This window comes from Vicugna pacos, chromosome 7, assembly GCF_048564905.1.
Source record: "Vicugna pacos chromosome 7, VicPac4, whole genome shotgun sequence".
Classification (NCBI taxonomy): domain Eukaryota; kingdom Metazoa; phylum Chordata; class Mammalia; order Artiodactyla; family Camelidae; genus Vicugna; species Vicugna pacos.
This window is the reverse complement of record NC_132993.1, coordinates 60,737,977-60,750,877: the sequence shown is the minus strand read 5'-3', so window position 1 is coordinate 60,750,877 and position 12,901 is coordinate 60,737,977. Positions and strand designations below refer to the sequence as shown.

Below are 12,901 nucleotides of genomic sequence, written 5' to 3'. Positions count from 1 at the left end.
TTACTTACCTAAGTTATAGAGAATCTATGAAAAATAGTCTAGAAAAAGTTATTAATGCATTAGATAATAAAGTTATCTTTATGGAACTTTCCATTAACCTGTAGAGAAGCTAAAAAATGTTACATACTTAACAGTAAACAGACATTTATTAAAAAGGAACTGTAATTACAGGCTGTCCAGCACCTTCATCATTAATACAATTTATGAGTACCTACTTAGAGAGGGTCTTTTGGGGGATATCTCACCCTATGCTGCATATACTACAATCAGTGTTGTCATTCAGATTAGATTATGATATCATTCAGTCAGCTGATTTCAGCTACTTTCGCATACACTAGTATCTGAGAACACCACTTTTGTTAATGTAAAGACAGGTGCCACATATCTGAAGCTTTGAGCAGAAATGATAAAGCAATATGGCATCGCTTCATTTTAACAGCACCAAAGTGGAGGCAAAAAGCAGCCCTGATTTCTTTTGTAGAACTTGCCCTGTCCTGGGTAAGACAGACTGCAGTCAAATGATCACAAAGATGATGATAATAATAATAATAATAATAATAATAATAATAATAATAATAATAATAATAATAATAATAATAATTGGAATAATTCTGATTCCAGTGCTGAAACTACTTCATAAAGTTGCATGCAAATATCAGTTATTATTTTTCCCTTGTAAAGGAAGAACGGAGAACAGAGTCTTAACTGATTGTAAAATATCTAGTACTAGAGCACTCTTAAAATCTTTCCTGCAAAGATAACCATCTCCCTTTTTAAAGAAAATGTTTTCCATATTTGTACAAGATAAATAAAGAGAGTGCAGAAGTTCAGACTTACAATGTTTATGCATAAGGATGTTTCTATTTCTGATGCAGTTATATTTGGATTATATTGATTCAGCAATATAAGTACTTGTTCTGTATTCATCTTTTTGAAAGAAATAAACAGAAAATAAACACAGCAGGTACACCTGCAGAATGTTACAGGCGAGCTCCTGTTCCCCGTAGGAGTGTGTGTGTTTATTTGTGCTGTGACCCTGGGGTGGATATCGATGGCATTCATGTTAAAGATGACAGAAGAGATGAAAGGGATTGGTCTTATAAGTTGAAAGACACTGACCTACAATCCTTAACTTTTTCTTTTCATTTATATCCTCCCTTCCCAAGTCTTTTGTCCAAACATAGATTCTCAGAAGCCCAAAAGTTCCAGCAGGTCTCTCGGGCTGTTTCTGTTGACCAGTCCTGTAGACCCCCGCTCCCTGCAGTCAGCCTGACCAGTCTCGGGGGTTATGTGCGAACCCCTGGACCTATATGTACTTTGGAAGGAGAACTGCCCTAGAATAAGAACACTCAACTTTCTACAGACTCTACTTCTTTTGTCAAGTCACTTCATCTCTTTGAAAAGCAGTTTCCTCTTCCTCGTGACGTGGAAGTCATTGCGCCCACTTCACCTGGGAGGTAGGGGCCGCGGTTAGAGAGACAATACGTAGACCAAAGCCCCAAGTCCTCTGACGTTTCTTCCGGGTTTCTCTCAGGGATCTGAGACCTTCTCTCAGGAGGTCATGTTAGCCTCCCTGTACTAAGTGTTTTAAAGGTAGATCCCATGTCATGTTCTGTGTCCTCAGCAACTAGCACGGCACCTGGCACATAGTCTCATTCAGTAAATGCTGGTGAGTAATGAGAGAGAGACCTCTTCCTGAGTTCCATGAGTGACAACAGAGGCTGATTGAGCGCTCTTTTGTACGTAGTGGCAGAATACTCAGACTACCAGAAGTGATCCATGGTTTCCAGGCAGAGTAGTGTTTTCTCCTCTGGGAGGTGACATTGATGACATATGCCTCAGGGTTTTTGTGATGATTAAATGAAAAAGGTATCTCAAAGCTGGTTCAGATTAGGTGCATGGTGAAGGGAGGAACAGAGGCATGTAGAGTCAGAACTGGGATAATTTCCACTCCACCCACCTGCTTCTGCTGGGGACTTGAAGAAGCCATGTAACTTCTCTGAGTCTCTTTCCCTATTTGAACAGTGAGGTACACAGTGCCTGTCCAGCCTCCCTCACAGATTCATTTGCAATGAGGAAGGAGATGGTAAAAAAGATAAAAGGTCCTACAAATGTAAGAAATTTAGTATTAGTGGAAAGGACTGTGGACTGAAATTTGTAAAACCTGGCTTTGGCACTTATTAGCTGTACATCTTAAGCTACTGAAATACCGTTTCTTCCTATATAAAGTAAAAGGCTTCAGTTGGTTTATTTTCGGTACTTTTCCTGTTAATAATAATGGATTGTAGACATTCTCTTAATGTGCGTGCAAGGTTGAAATAATCAAGAACCTGTAAATTTAGGTCTTCTGAGTACTAAGGAAAATCTTGCACTAAAACGTTTGTCCATCTTCTGAGTCATGTCTGAATTTACAGACTTTATTCTGTTTTCCTGTGTCTAAAGAATTTGGCTGTACTTAGTAACATTCCAACCTTTTATCAGTGTTCTCACCTCGCTGCTTATGAGGTCAGCTCTCTTCTATTGTCTCTTTTGGTGAGGTGGGAGGGGTGGGATAACTGAACATCAAATTGACTGCTTCACAGTTTTGCTTACGTTTGTCCCGCATATCAGTGGATAAATCTAGTATGTGTGTTCGTAGGAATGAAAATGCTGGCTTGGGACAAGAATTTCTAGACTCTGCAACCATGACAACCATCTCTGGGCTCCTCATTTCATGAATGTCACACCTGTAGTACTTGCAGGGCCTTGCAGCTCTTCCCACCTAGCCCTCTCGTTTTTCATATGGGAAACTGGGGCCCAGAGAAGTAACTTGCTACAGAGCACAGTGATCTGAGCAAAGAAAATCCAAAGTCCCAGCAAGTTGCACTGCAGTTTACTTGGTTACCCTACAGGGAGGTAACCACTGAGAAAATAAAATCTGGCACTTCCTCCTGGCTGCAGTATTCATCATAAAATCTGCCCTTTTGATTTCTTGCTACTCTTCAAATAGAACCAGAGGTGTTCATTTTATTTCAGGTGTGACATTTTATAGCATTCAGCACTTTTAGCTGAGAAGTGGAATTAGGGCAGTCATACCTGAGTTCTTCAGATCAGTCTTTCTTAGTCTTGGCTAACTTTACAGAGGACTTACTCTATGTTAGCCACTGTGCTAAAAGCTTTTACATGGCTTATCTCATTTAATTTTCCAGTAAGGAGATTATGACTAAGAGTAACTATATTTGCAGGTGAGGAAAGTGAAGGTAAAAGAAGTTAAGTAATTTCGCAAACTCAAATAGCTAGTACATGATAGGCCTGAGATGAATTCCAGCCATCTAACTTAACTACTCTGCACACTTGGCACATGGTAGAAAGAACAAGGAGTCAGTCGTGTCAGTAACGATTACAGATACTCCAAAATCATCTAGGCATGTGGATTTGCTGGATGCCTGAGTGTGTGCAAGATCTCCATGGAAAATAATTCTTCATAGCCATATGTGTGTGCATCTATATCATATCTGTATGTAATGTATCATGTCTAACATCTAAATGCTTTTACCATTTTTGGTTTGTTTATATTGGTAGGGAGATTAGCACTACTGTTTACTAGAAGGAGAGTTATCTTCATAGCATCTGGTACGTGACAGCTCTCAATAAATGTCTTTTTAATTAATCCTCATTTTCCAAGGGAAATTTTATCTATGAGCCCTGGATTTCCATGTCTGAAGTGAGTCTAGCAGTGTATGGATCTGTGATTCTGCAATAGTGTGTTCACTGTAGGGCCCAGAGTTGAAGAGTCCACAGTGCCACAGTTGGACATTCCAGTCTGTCAGCCTAGGTTGCTTGGCAGTGTCAGGCCCCGAGAAATTCATCCAGACCAGGGCTCTGGGTGAGCACAGGCCTCAGCAGTGAGGCGGAAGGGAGATGCCATGAACTTGGAGTGGCGCTGGCCAGGGGCATGGGTGCTCTTCTTAGGGCAGGTAAGTTGCACATTGTACCACTGTGGCTGTGGTGAGAGACGGAGGGGGCCAGGACTGCCTGTGTGGCCTCACAGAAGAATGACAGCTGCACAAGGAGTGCCTCCTCTCTAGAGACCACGAGAGCACAGGAGGCTCTAGAACAGTGACGGTGAAGGGAGCAAGAGCCGCACATCATGCAGGGCTGCGGGAGTGACCAGGACCGAAGCAGGAGAGCAAGATAAAGGGCAAATCTGAGAGTTCCAAGCTCACCCCGCAGGAGTGTAGCAGTGTAGTCTGCAGAGCCCTGAACTTCACAGGAGAGCTGCAGCATCACCGAGGGGGCATTTTGTGAGGACCAAGGGGCTCTCAGTTTCTGGGCTTTTATCCACCAGCATCTAAGGGTGTTGAAAGAACCTGTCCTTGTTCCTAATTTCTTCCCCTCTTTGTCTTTCCCATTTGCCCCTGCTGGCCAAGTGAAAACCAAGGAAATGGAGATTACAAACCAGAGAGAGCGAGCTGAGGTTTTCGGGGTGGTGTGATCTCCAAAAGTTCTATCTTCCCATCAGCCGTCTTTCCAATAAGAAAAAGTTAGACTTATTTGATTACAGTAATATAGGACGTTTACAGTCCCTCTTACAATCCTAAGTCCAAAATGCTCTGAAAACAGTTGTTTTAAAATAATTTTGGGGCAAACTCATTTGGTGGTAAACCTGACCAAAGTCTTTATGCACCTCTCTTAGTGAGAATAGTCACATGTTTGGTGGCAGAAATATTCATGTGTTTGATTACAGAGTGCCTCCACAAACCCAGCTGTGGGCAATAAGCAATTTAGGGAAAAATGCATCTTACTACGTTTCTGAAATTGGAAGAACTCTGAATTCCAAAAACATCTGGCCCTAAGGATTTTAGAATAGTGACTGTCAGCCCATACATTGCTTTCCGTGAATTTTGCTGTACTTATTTATCCCTTAAGGAATGAATGTTCCCTTCATTCTCTTCCCTTGTGGAGAAAACAAAGTCGGGGGAGGGGAGAAGCAAAACAAACAAATGTAAATGGTGGCTTCAGGCTAGTAAACTGTAGTGGAAACTTTTGGGGGTCCAGTCCAGGTCCTCAATAGGAGTAGATCTTTTAAAGGACAAAAATCTAGATCTGTACTTTTCCTGCAATTAAAAAAAATTACGGATTTCACCGTGGAACCGCATCATCCTTATCTCCAGCTTTGTAGCAGGCTGAGCTGTGAAAGAGCTGCTCAGCCTAAGATGCCTGCAACTCACAGAACCAGAGCGCCACCTTTCTTCCAGATTCAGAATCGAAGCTTCCCACAGCCACAGGCTGAGTTGCCTGCTGAAGCTGTTGAATCCACAAGACTGCAAGGAAACAATTCTTGACACTCAAATCATAAAGGAAGAGCTGCAAAAAGGGAAGAAAATGTATTTCCTTCTCTTTGGTCCCTTAGCAATTAAATTCGTAACCTAATCTGATGTTAGGGAGTGTGGGCCATAAACCCTGTGTTTAATTAGTTCGCACCTAGGAGTCGTTTTACACACTAGACATTTTAATTTACAACCTGCTGCATTGCAGCACTTTTCTAGGCTTTCAGCTGTGTAATAAGGCATCCTGTTAGCTGCTTAGGCTTTAAAAATATAGATACACTTAGTTCAGATTTTTCTTTCTTTTTCATTTTCAGTTGCAAATCAAACATGCGGTTACAGAAGCAGAGATTCAAAAATTGAAGACCAAGGTAAGCACCAGTACCTGGTGTTTGAATTGTACTTTTTAAACTTAAAATAAATTCAACTCTAGGACTAAAGGATTTATTTATGTGCACTGGAAAGAATACAAATGTGAGAGATTCATTTCCACTGTTACTGGAAAAACCTCCCAGTGCATACCTCGAGGGGGTCTGCACCACCATACCTCTCAGTAAAAATAGCACAATATCTTACAATTACAGATTTACATATTTGCACATATGTGGCCAGTTTCCTCTGAGCCTTCCTCAAAAAGTAAACGTGTTTAATGGCATCCGAATTACATTTTATCCACTAATTCCTTAAGCACAAGCTATTATAGTTTATCTTTCTCTTGATTTATCTTATTTTAAATAAGTTAAATCATTTATTTATTTTTAGACTACTCATTAGAAACAGTGTATTTTAACATAGCACATTAATTACTTTTCATGGAGAAAATTTCCAATTTCTAATAATTAAATATTATGAAATTTAATATAACATATGAATAATTTATTTTAGGTACCAGATGCGACCAGAAATCTATAGACAAATTTAATTCACATTATTTAAATTTGTGGGAAAACACAGGTGTTGATAAAAGGGGGTATGTATTTTTAGTTTACATATGAAATAGTACAAAATTCAAAAGGGCATTTTTAATTGGTAAACTATAGGATACTTGTAAATTTCTTGAATTGTGTCTGGTTTTATCAAACGTGTAATTTCAAAGATTTTAAAATATATTTTGAATTACTTTTAAAACAGTATCTTTTTTCATAGTCTCCTAAAAATTGAGACATAATTCCTCTCCCACCACTAACAATCTGTTTTCCTGATCACACTGTATACTTGTTTTGGTTTTTCCATGTGTTTTAAATGGAGATGAATTAGCAAGGCTATTTTGGTTAAAAGGTATTTTCGGCTAATCACTCTGTAGCTCTTTAGTCAAAACATGTCTGTATATCATTCATGGTGTCAGCCAAGCTCTGTGAATAATAATTTTTAAATTAGTAGTGGTTGGTAAATAAACAACTTGAACACAAAACATTAAAAGATGCAGTAAAAACCCAGTCCTGTTTTAAATTGCTATTGTTTCTTGGCATAGAGTGGAAGAATAGAAGATTTTTTTTTTAATTGTTGGTTACAATCATGGAAAAAAATTCCTCTGTGATTGTAAGTGCTTAACAAAGCTTATGTGTTAGACAGTTAATTTAGAAAATCCTATAAATCAGTACTTTGTATTTTTCTCAATATTATATTGATAGATAATATCCATAGATTAGTTTAATATGACTTTTTATATCCATGTTGATAATAGAATCCTTAATTTTGAAATGTTTTTGAGTACTTTTTACTTTGTAATCTGTCTTATCAATGTATTTATGCAAACCATGCATAAAAACTTGTATTTCCATTTGCTGAATGCTGTATGCTTTTGGAATACTTTAGATTTTGAACATTGATAGTTTATAATGACTATGCATCGTTTTGAACTTTAAAGGTGGCATGCAAAGTAGATGAAGCACTAGATTAAAGGTCAGACAGTTATTGTGAATAAATGACCTTTGACCCCTCACCTAAAAGATCAGCTTTGACTTTCTATAGAAATGAGGGGGTTGGACTAGTAAGCTATCTGTTCCTAAGCTTCCCTGGGAGCAGAAACCACAAGAAGCTGCCCTTCTGTTCATTGGAGAGATTTCAATTAATTCAACAATAAGGAATATTTTTACTTACACCATCTTTTATACTTCTATGCAAATTGGGGTGTATCAGGCTCTAGAAACTCAGAACAAACCATTTCACTTTTCAAGGCTTCCATTAATAATCTATGTAATGACAAAAGTAATACTTGCTTTTCTCATCTCAGGGTGTTTGATGATTGAGTACATGTAACAATGAAATTTAATCTAAAATGTCCTATAAAAATAGCAGAGATTTTTTGCTATAGAAGTATCCAGATTATCCTTGCTTTGACATTTGCTTTGTCCAGCTACAAGCAGCAGAAAATGAGAAAGTGAGGTGGGAACTAGAAAAAACCCAACTCCAGCAGAATATAGAAGAGAATAAAGAAAGAATGTTGAAGTTGGAGAGCTACTGGATTGAGGCTCAAACATTATGCCACACGGTGAACGAGCATCTCAAAGAGACTCAAAGCCAGTATCAGGCCTTGGAAAAGAAATACAACAAGGCAAAGAAACTGATCAAGGATTTTCAACAAAAGTAAGCAGTTTCTAATAGATAAAGAATAGTTGAGTGCATCTAAAGGTTTGTATCCAGTAATTTTGTAACATCTAGTGGCAAAGAAGATGACCTCAGAGTTATCCCTCTAAGAAGCGTAGTTAAAGCATAAATAGGTATGTTTTAGAAATCTCATCCATCATTTTTTCATATGAGATTATATATTGTTTATAATTTTTGGCAATTAGTTACCTCCTGTTTTTTGTTGTTGTTACGTTGTTATTGTTAGTTATTCATTGATAGTTACCGTTAAAACATTTAAACCACTATCCTTTTTGAAACATCTCTATAATTTAGAAGCAAGAAGCCCAGCTGAAGTTACGCAGAATGAGGACTGGACATAGTACATGCAGCACAGCAGCTGGGGCCTTGATGAGGCTGCTTCTGTCTCTGTTCTTAGAATCAGTAGCTTCAGAGTTTTCCCATTACAGATAGTGTAAAAATTGACTCGCAAGCCCCCCTGCCCTGCCACTTTCCTTTTCTCAGTGTTGAGAGAATCACAAAGTTCACAGTGCAGTAAGAGAGACCATCACCACACTCTGCTTTTACGTTTCAGCAGCTCTTTCTGAGCTAACGCTGCTTTGCTTCCATCTGTTGGATCTTGGTGTAATTTCAGGGAGACTGCCAGGGAGACTCTACTGGATTTTTAAATCAGTCACTTCTTGGCCAGCCAGAACAATAGGAAGGAGCACCAGTATCTCTTCAGGTCTTCATGTCAAGCCTTAGAATCTAAGCATTCACTACATCTGTTATTTCCTGTAACGGGAATAATGTTTTTAATATTTAAAAGAGATTGTTATAAAAAGTTTATTTAAAAAGGGGAAATTGCTCTATGGCCATGAATTCAGTACCTCACTATTTTAACTCTTCTTGCCAAAAATATTATACCTAATTCTGTTTCATGTAATAGTATTCATAATAAATATAATAAATTCTGCCAAATTTTCATATTGCATTCCAGACTCTCATAATAGAGGTATTTCTTCTTCTCCCCATATTACCCTCGGGTGTGTAAAAGACAGCTCCCCCTCAGTGTTTCTTACCCACCCAGTCTGCCTCTACTGTCATTCATAGTAAACAATCTTACTTTATCTTTTTTAAACTCTTACCATCCAGTTCCATCAGTTTACTAGGTATAAGATTTTGCAAATGTGGAATTATATCTACTCGACTTGTGACTGTCTCCACGAAATTACCCAATGTGGGTCATTAGTTTGTTGCTTCTGTCTAAATATGAATGGATGCTCTAGAATCAGGAGCAACAAATAAAAATCATAGCAGAATCAAAGCATTTTTCTTTACTTTGGGATCCACTAAAATGTTTTATTTGCTTTCATTACTAGATACCTTTTCTCTAACTGTGATTGAGTTTTATTTATTTAAATGGCTGTCTAGATATTTATTTCACTGTGCAGTTTATTTCATCAGATAAGAATTTTTACACGTTTCCTCATTTATTGAATGTTTGATTCAATGAGATCTATTATTTTTTTCTTAAGAGAACTTGATTTCATCAAAAGACAGGAAGCAGAAAGAAAGAAAATAGAAGATTTAGAAAAAGCTCATCTTGTGGAAGTTCAAGGCCTGCAAGTACGGGTGAGTTTCGTGCTCAAAACCGCTAAAAAAAAATAGGGTCATTTTGCCTAATACTTGAAGAGGAGTGCTGGTTTAGGAGTTTTAGGAATTCTACGAGTGGGTATTTTCTTCTCTCTTAGATTAGAGATTTGGAAGCTGAGGTGTTCAGGCTGCTAAAGCAAAATGGGACTCAAGTGAACAACAACAACAACATCTTTGAGAGAAGAACATCTCTTGGTGAAGTCTCTAAAGGAGATGCCATGGAGAACATGGATGTTAAGCAGACGTCTTGTCATGATGGCCTGAGTCAAGGTTTGTTTAACCTAACTATAAACGTTGTTTTTAATGACTGTGAAATGTGGCCTTACATTTTTTCTTTTTCTTAACCCAGAGATTTAAAAGTTGAAAAAGCCTTCCTGCCCTGGGCAAGAAGAAAGGGCTTATCAAAATATAAACCTATCATTTCACTCTTGTCTTATCAAAAATAAATCATTGATGTAAAGACATAACAAAATTCCAGCTCAGACAAGCCAGTCATTTTTAAACCATCATAATATTGATAGGCTTAATAAACTGCCTTGCCCTGATAGCTCATCCCATCTAAGGTGGGACACGCTACCTATGTACTAATGAGTGAGGCTTAACATTTTTAAATTACTAGAATGAAGAGCTTTTTCATAACATCAGAAGGCTGACTGCATACTTCTAGCAGTTGGAATTCACCGCATCAAGAAGCTTAGTTAGTTTTCTGCTTTTACCTTGATGTCCTGTATACGCTTCTCATTCTTTCCTGTCAAAGATCAGATCAGACCAAAACACTGGGAACATTTTCAATTGTAAATGGTTATCTTTTTTCATACACCAGTTATAAATAAATCACTTATTTTCTTCTCCAACACATCCATACAAAGACTGTGTGTATAAGAATGTGAATGAATGTTTTAATATGTATATTTATAAATTAGAAAATATATAAGAATTTGTAAAGATAAATACACAGGAGAATATAAAACTTTCTATTTCATCTCTTAAAATGTCTACCTAGTAGTCCTTAGAAAAAGTAAAATAAAAGAATGTTGTCCAGCAGCATTGTCGTAAAAGGACCGACACCTCACAGGCAGTGATTTGACATGTAGTGAAACTGTTCGCTAATGAGCTGGTTAATCCTTTGATGCTCATTCGCACATATTAAAATGTCTCCAGTGAGATTTTCCTGATAAACAAGTGTTTATATCGTATTATTAACTTTCAGGACTAAACTCCTAGCTATTCAAAATGAAAAAGATACTGGAAATTTTCATTTTAAGTTAAAGTGGTATTTAGAGATTTGAATCTGTTCACTAAATTTATACCCTTTTGCTGGATTCTCCTTTACTATGATATAATCTGTAAATAATACCTCTCGGGCAGCCTAAATAGAGTCTTCAGCACCAGTGTTACTACTAAGTGAAGGGGTGTGTGCCTTCAGGAAGGTCATTCAGCTTCTCTGGGTTGGTTTCTCACTGTGTATAGTATAAAAACAGCAACACTTCTTTCTTCTCCACCCTAAAGTGTGTTTGGAAGCTGACTCAGTCTCTGAAGTGGAAAAAAGCAATTTTATTAGAGCTTTTATGGAATTACAGTTTTTATATCTGAAACTCTGTAAGATTATTTTCTTAAAAGAAAGTCAGAAATCAAGTCAATGTGTTTTTTTCTACCTTTCTGAATATTTTAATTCTTCAAATGCATTGTAGTTTGTAATACATATGTGTTCCTGCTGTGCCGTACACAAAATATGATCAGTAACCAGGAGCTTGCCAGAGTCTGATTCATTTCTTTTAGTTCAGAAATCTGTATCTTGTCAAACATCTAATTAATGGTATTTATTAAATTATAATGACTACAGAAGACCAACAAACTATACTATAAACATGCTGATTTGGATCAAAACCTTACATTTCTTCTGAACTCTTTTTCTTCTATTCTACCCTCTCCATTTTGCCACGTAATTATCAGTTTCCCTGGCAACACTGTTGGTTCACGGTGAGATGCAGAGACTACTAATTCTTCCTGAAACCAATTCATGCTTGTGCAGTAGAGGTAAAATCAGTCATCTTAGACCTTAGTAGCATACATATCAAGCGGTACTCTTCCAGTTTTGCTGCTGAGGACAGTCAATGTTAAATCTCCTTGAATTTCAATTGCTTGATCACATAAACTAAAATGGCTTGGTCAGTAGCTAGATAGGAAGGCTCTGGGAAGCACTTTTCTAAATTGATCCTTTGCTTCTGTTGCTAGGGAACGCTGAAGGCCTAGAGGTTTAGAAAAAAAAGTAAAGCAGCAGACCAAACACAGACCATTTAGCACTTAATGGCCCCACCCACCCACTCTCTCTCTCTCACACACACCTTTTTGCAACAGGATGGATACAGTGGTTGAGGTCAGTTCTTCTAGTTCGTGTCCTTGAGATGCAGTGCTCTGCCTCCCCTACTCTGGTGGGCTGTCCAGTTCTGATTTGTTTTCCAAGCACTGGAGTGTTTTATTGATAGGGTGAGTGGTTTAGCATATTTTTAGGCCTTGAGGCAGCTCAGTGAATCAAAAAGATAATCAATTATAGGTCAATGAAAAACTGTGTTAGAATGAAATAGTGAAAGAAAGAAAAAGGAAGGAGAAAGAGAAGGAGGCAGAAAGGTAAGAGGAGGAAAGATGTAAACAGCCATTTCTTCACGTGGACTCATGTTCTTCTAGGAACGAGCTTCCCAACCGGGGATGGATTAATTATGTGTCTCTGAATATTGAATCAGTTTACATGTTTAGAGTGATAAAACCATTTTTCAAGCCATGCAAAAATTTAACACAGCTAAATTTATATTGGAGCACCGTTTGTGTGATTCTTCCTATAAACTAAGCCTACTCAAGTATCTCGTTGAAATGTTGATATGAGGGGTTGTATAATATGTTTTATTACATGTAAAAATTTACTATTTTCTTATAATATGTAAAGCAAATACAATATTTTTTCTACCAAGACCCATAAGAAACTCTAAATCCCTTCTAGTTTACACCAGTATGCTGGTCAGATATTATTAACTTGTGTTCCAGGACGTGAAAAATGACACCATGTTTCATGTCTGTCCTTTTTCAGTGTCTGAGTGACGCTGGTCTATCTTGTATCCAGAGGCCCTGAAGTGACTAGAAATGTCTGTGGCCGTCCAGATATTTAATTCAGCATTAGAAAAAAGAGCAAAGAACAGGCGTATTAGAGAGATCCTGGTAGGAAAAAGGGTTGTAGCCTTAGTTTGATTAAGTTCCCTAGAAAACTCACTTAATACACTCTTCCTGAGCTTCCAGATAATCCAGGTGAGGAAGGTGAGGGTTTGGTATGAAACAAATAGATGACATAAACATTTTAAGAGATGAGAGAGAGTTTGAAGAAG

At 37.6% G+C, this 12,901-nt stretch overlaps 1 protein-coding gene across 5 annotated transcripts in view; it reads left to right on the top strand.

The window, feature by feature from the left end:
- Positions 1–12,901, top strand: part of PPP1R9A (protein phosphatase 1 regulatory subunit 9A) — a 259,617-nt gene that overhangs the window by 206,768 nt on the left and 39,948 nt on the right. For all 5 annotated transcript variants that reach the window (XR_012074487.1, XM_015242041.3, XM_072964969.1 and 2 more), the window contains exons 8-11: positions 5,624–5,677; positions 7,663–7,892; positions 9,410–9,506; positions 9,626–9,797. Coding sequence is in view for 4 of the 5 variants with exons in the window: in XM_015242041.3 (XP_015097527.1) it covers positions 5,624–5,677; positions 7,663–7,892; positions 9,410–9,506; positions 9,626–9,797 (553 nt within the window). In the remaining variant the exon portion in view is untranslated. The remainder of the gene's footprint in view (positions 1–5,623; positions 5,678–7,662; positions 7,893–9,409; positions 9,507–9,625; positions 9,798–12,901) is intronic.